The 5,695-nt window shown below is 39.1% G+C and overlaps 1 protein-coding gene across 1 annotated transcript; it reads left to right on the top strand.

Moving 5' to 3' along the window:
* The first annotated feature begins 1,273 nt into the window (after positions 1-1,273).
* LOC147617740 (18.1 kDa class I heat shock protein-like) lies at positions 1,274-2,108 on the top strand. The gene is made up of 2 exons (XM_086775558.1): positions 1,274-1,605; positions 1,725-2,108. Exons 1-2 carry the CDS (start codon positions 1,392-1,394, stop codon positions 1,997-1,999), a joined length of 489 nt encoding a protein of 162 aa, XP_086631684.1. The 5' UTR covers positions 1,274-1,391; the 3' UTR covers positions 2,000-2,108.
* Positions 2,109-5,695: the final 3,587 nt, after the last annotated feature.

Raw genomic sequence — 5,695 nt, 5'->3', positions numbered from 1 at the left:
GCAGAGCAAGATCATCTTAGGCGCATCTTCTCTAGACTAGAGTGGTTCTCTCTATGTGGACAAGTGGAGCTATAAGAGGGATGGCATGGTTAGGATCTTTGTGGGAGCTGTCCTCTTGGATTACGCAGCAAAGACACATCTCAATCCAGCTGACCCTTTGTAGTAAGATCACCAACACTGTATCCCGGATTACGTCCTACAAGTCCCATGTATTACCTAGAAGATTTAGGACATCTTAGCATCCTTCTCGTTCTTCACAAAAAGGACAATCCAAGTTGCTCTCAACCAAGCCCATCAAGAGATTGGTCTCTTTCTCCGGTCAGCTTCCTGAGAGTGAAAAGGGGCCTTTCAAGAGTTTTACATCTTTATGCCAACACAATGCCTAGATCGAGACTAGTCTTGAAGGCACTGAAGAGAGGTGAGGTTGCGTCTAATGTGGACGCCACTTGCATTGCTCTTGAGGCAGTAGAGCAGTAAAGGGTGGAGTACAAATACCATGTAAGAGTTTCCTTTTGCTCCCAAGTAAGGGACAAAGTCTCCCAAGATTTCCTTGTAGCATCAAGCCTCTACTTCCATTATGAGTTGTGAGAGAGTCTAGTCCACAAGAACATTTGTTGAGGGCCGTCAAAAGGGCCCTCTAAGATAATTCGTAGAATTATTTTCTCATGCCACCGTGGAAATGTTTAGTAGGGTCATATCCTGTGATTTTGTCAAAAAGTCTCATTTCATGTACATCCTCCCTCTTTTTTACATTTATGATGCATGCTAACCAAAGCCCTGGAGGATTGTGTTGGCATACGTGGGGCCAAACTTATATCAAACCTCAAGTACATCTCAAGGGGACGTTGTTTATTCCATGTACCTTGCCAAGCCCAAGATGACACAACACTGTACGTTTTTTAATGATATTTATGGATGTAATATTATATACTCATTTGAGACCATAATCTTGACAAAGTGACCTGCTCATCAAGTTGGGGCAAGAGAAAATTCTGAAAATTAAAAGGTTTTACTACCACAACCCTTAAAAATTCGCCTACCTTCAACTCAAATTTCAAAATGTAATTTTCAAAAATCTGAAGTTGGATTTACACTAAACCCCAGTTTTTTTGGAGCACTTAGGAGGAACCCTTGCGAAAATTAGAGGTAGGACGTAGAGGCTTCTAGAACCCTCGGAAAGGAATGTTCGGGAAGCAGGTAGTAGCGCCCTCCTCCGCTACTACTACGTTTATAATAAACCTCCACAGAGCGACTCTCCTCATCTCATCGCATCTCAATTCGCGCGCCCCCCTCACAGCGGTTATATATATACACTCTCTCTCTCTCTCTCTCTCTCTCTCTGCTGCCTTCCTCTGCCCTCACAGCAGTTACCAGTACAGTAGAAGGAAGAAATGGCCCTCTCTTTGTTCGGCCGCAGCAGATCAGGCGAAGATCCCTTCGACTCCCTGCTCTTCGATTCGCTCGCCTTCCCGTCTTTCTCTTCCTCTCTGCGCGCCAGCTTCCCGGAGCACCCCAGCTTCGCCCGGGACGTGGCTGCGGTGGCTAATACGCAGGTGGACTGGAAGGAGACCTCGGATTCCCACATCTTCAAGGCCAACCTGCCTGGTAAGAATATCGCCCCCCCCCGCCCCTTTCCCCCTTCCTCCTCCGTCGCTTTTATCGGAATTGACTGCTCGAATATTCGCATGAGCAAAGTAGTGTGCCCCCGTGTGTGTGCTCTGCAGGTCTGGCCAAGGAGGACGTGAAGGTGCAGGTGGAAGACGGGCGCGTGCTGCAGATCAGCGGCGAGCGCAAGAAGGAGGAGACGGCCTCCTCGGACAGGTGGCACCGCGTAGAGCGGGCGCAGGGCAGCTTCCTTCGACGGTTCCGCCTCCCCGACAACGCCAAGGGGGAGGAGGTGAAGGCGGCCATGGAGAACGGCGTGCTCACCGTCACCGTCCCCAAAGTGCCCCCGCCGGAGCCCAAGTCTGCCGTCAGAAGTGTCCAGATCTCCGGCTGAGAGAAATCGTTCAAAGACTCTCTCTCTCTCTCTCTCTCTGTGTGGCTATGTATGTGGTCGAGTGATGGTCGTCATGTGTGTTTATATTACAGGGGATGTGTAGTAGAGGGACCGTTCTTGTAAAAGTTTTTTTTAAAAAAAAATAAAGGAATGTATGACAACTTCTCTTTTTAAATGATTGGAAGCCTTTGTCGATAATGTCTATCTAGCTTAGCTTGTTCAACATCACGGACATGTATGATCATTTGTTTTGCTGATGTTTAAAGCATATATGAATGAGGAGAGAGAGATAGTGAGAGGATGGGTTATATGGATGAAGTGGTACATTAAAGGCTATTATACTTGCCTCTTAGCCATGCCACAAAATTTTGAGGAGTTGTCGTCGTCGCTATCTCCAAAGTTGTCATAAATATGCAATGGATCTAACTTCCATCAATAATATGATGCTGATCTTGGAAGTAGCGATCTATCTTTGATGTAGACGACGTCAAATTTAAGTAACTCTTCTTATGTCATAGCAAAACCTAGAAGGTGCACTTGGATTGTTCCCAAAGTGAGCGTAGTTGATCTTCTCTTAGTGGGTGTTTTTCCTTGCCAATCCATTCAATGTACACTCCTTAATGACCTCATACCATTGTTTGGTACGAGTCTCAGTAGTCCATCTTCGCTAGAGGTTGTTTTGTTTGGGCTTTTTTTTTTGCATCTTCTTACCTATGTGGTAGTAGATATTTATTAATTCCTGAAAGCTCAAAGTTTCCTTGGGTACCCAATTGTGTAGGCATGGTACACATGGATCTCCTTGGTCTTCATGGTAGTATACACATGATTCTCCTTGTTGTGACTCCTCCCTCTCTTTTTATTTGCACAATGTATCTCTTGGTATAGCAACCACAAAAAATGTAAGCCCAAGGATATACCACCTGCGAGTCAACATGTTTCCCTTTAGTACACATTTGTCTTAGTTTAGTTTTGTATACCACCATACACATTTGTCTTAGTTTAGTGTTGTGTAGCACAATATGATGGCTCTTTTATTTGTCGCGTACTAATTAGTACATTTTAAGTGTACACAAGGCTTGTATATGGATGAGATGGTACTTTATAGGTTATTTTTGTACTTGCCTCTTAGCCGTGCCACGAAAATTTGAGTTATCATCATCTCCAAGTTGTGATAGTTATCCCTTGGATGTAACTCCCATGCGTATAATAATGATTTGGAAGTAGATATCTTTGATGGAGAGGTGGTGTTTTAGTCATTTGTTGAAATAACTCTCAATATTTCATTAAAGAAAAAAAAAGCCATTCCCTCTGGCATTTCATCATCCTACAAAGAAAAAGTGAGTTTGATTAACGTTTCTATCTCATGCAAGTCAAAGTTGCATATCTTCTTATTTTTATACAAATACTATAAGATAAATCAAGCAAAATGGCATAAATTAGGATTTGAATTCATTAGAAAGATGGTTCTCTCCACAAAGATGGTCATGTTGAAGTGTGGATCTAGTTTCCTTCTTTCATTCAAGCTTTCCCTTTGAGCTTCTAAATGTGGGATGCCAACAGTTGGAGTGACAACACAATTCATCTTTATCAATTCCAAGCTGATTCTAAAAACTTTAAGAGCTTGGAAATGGGGAAAAAAATTTTACAACCTTGTAGAAACACTCCTTTCACAAACAAGTGAATTGTTATGTGTTTTCTCGTATTGGCATAAAAGTTGACGAAAGATAGAGGCCAATCTCTAGCCTTCACTTTTCGCCTTTGTTCAAGTGATAATGGAAATTGAAGGAGGGATATAGATAATTGAAGGATGTATTTCCAAACTATGTGTTAGGATAGCCCGCAAGCTACGATATTAATTGGATTACTAGTCCACACCATTGTGATCCCACTATAGGAAAATGAATTTTTTTATTTTAGGTTTGTTATGGTGGAGAATTGATCATGAATGAATGTTGGCTAGCTTCTTGGATGCTTCCTGTAAGGTTCCTCCCTCGAGATTTGAAGATATAAAGGTGTAAGTACCTTCCCTTTAGTTTCTGTAATCATCCCCCAATTCAGAGTACAAGAAAACATTGTTTTCCCTTGTTTTGGCCCAGAGAGAGAAAATGTTATAGAGAGAGATAATACAAATTTGAGATATTTTTGGATACAAAATTTCTCCTAAAATCTAAGATGAATTTCCCTGAAACAGAAGTTCAAAGAAAAATTTTCTAATGTGTATTAGAAATTAACTGAATATATGTATTGGAGATCTTAGCCTAAGGGTCCACATTTTCGGAAACTTTCGATTAAGGTTCAAATAAGGTTCTAAAGGGCCAATAGGATTAATCCAAGTGTTGGGATAACAAAAATACAAAGAATAAAATAAAATACCCAAAAAATGAGTAAATGCTCACATAAGATGAAGAGTTGACCAAGTACTGGGTTTATTACTTAAAAATTAAGGTTTATTAGTAAAATAAATCAATTTTTGACACCTTAGTAAGGAAGGAAAGGGCTCATGAAGAAGGCGCCTTTTTTTCATCATTACCTTGCATTTTTAATTCAAAAATTGAGATATTTATATCTCTCCTCCCTCCGCAAACTGGATCAAAAAGTGAGCCAAACTGGTCCACAAATTATCCAAAATAGGTCAAACTGAAGCTGGAAGCCCCTAGATTCCAGTTGGACTTGGTAAGTGGCCTCCCTCACCTATAAAAAGACCCTCATTCCTTTGTATTTTCATCTTTGAGTACATGCCAGTATTATCTTCATTTTAGTGTAATTCTATTATCCCTCTATTTTGCCTCTACTTTTGGAAGCTTTGGAGTTTCACAATTCTCCATCCTCTCTTGGAGATTACCCTCCCCAACTTGGTGGCCAAAGCTTTCCTTGTGGATTTCACATCTTTCTTTAAAGAATCAAGCCAAAATCAAAGGTAAGCTTTAATCCAATGGTTTTTCCATCTTCTCAATGGTTATCTCCTTCCCAACCCCTCTAATGCTTGGGAGGCTTTCAATTAAATGGTTTTTTCTTGAAATCAAACTTTCTAATGATTCATAACGTTTAAATGGTTTAATTCTAATCTTTATGCTTAATTAGTATTTTTATATTTAAATCTCTCTTTTTGGAAAGATTAATCATCTTTATGGTTAGATCCTTGTTAGAAGGATGGCTCTTAATGATAAACCCATTATCTTAAACAAAACTCTAGGCTTGACAAGCTAGAAAAAAAGATTAGATATTTTTATAATTTTAATATAGTTAAAAATGATGATTAATTTCTTTAAGCTTGTTTATGATTAATAAAATCATATTAAATTATTTTAAGTTGAAGATGGTTATGCTAAATTTTTTGGAAATGAGGAATGGATATCTAAGAATAGTCAAGAGATGTAATTATAATTATGCTTGTAATTATGATTATAATTATGTTATGTATACATAAATATATTTTAGTTTAAAAGAGGAGTTCTTATCGTATTTCAATTATGAATATTCTTTTAAAGTTAGAAAATTAAACATTCTCAGAAGTTGCAGCGAAGCTATGGCAAAATTTTCCAGAAAAAAGATAAATCTTATTTTTATGCATAAATTTAATAAGCAAAAAGAGGAATTTCCATCATATTCATCTTATTTTTATGCATAAATTTAATAAGCAAAAAGAGAAATTCCCATCATATTCTAGGCATAGATATTTTTTATGCTAAAAGAATG

This window comes from Cibotium barometz, chromosome 36, assembly GCF_041138505.1.
Source record: "Cibotium barometz isolate CiBa-2024 chromosome 36, ASM4113850v1, whole genome shotgun sequence".
NCBI lineage: Eukaryota > Viridiplantae > Streptophyta > Polypodiopsida > Cyatheales > Cibotiaceae > Cibotium > Cibotium barometz.
This window is presented reverse-complemented; position numbering and strand designations above follow the sequence as displayed.

Bases quoted from the DNA above. Each gene is read 5' to 3' on its own strand.
- LOC147617740 (XM_086775558.1), top strand. From the start codon at position 1,392: ATGGCCCTCTCTTTGTTCGGCCGCAGCAGATCAGGCGAAGATCCCTTC. The intron at 1,606-1,724 runs GTAAGAATATCG...TGTGCTCTGCAG, and splicing joins CTTCAAGGCCAACCTGCCTG to GTCTGGCCAAGGAGGACGTG.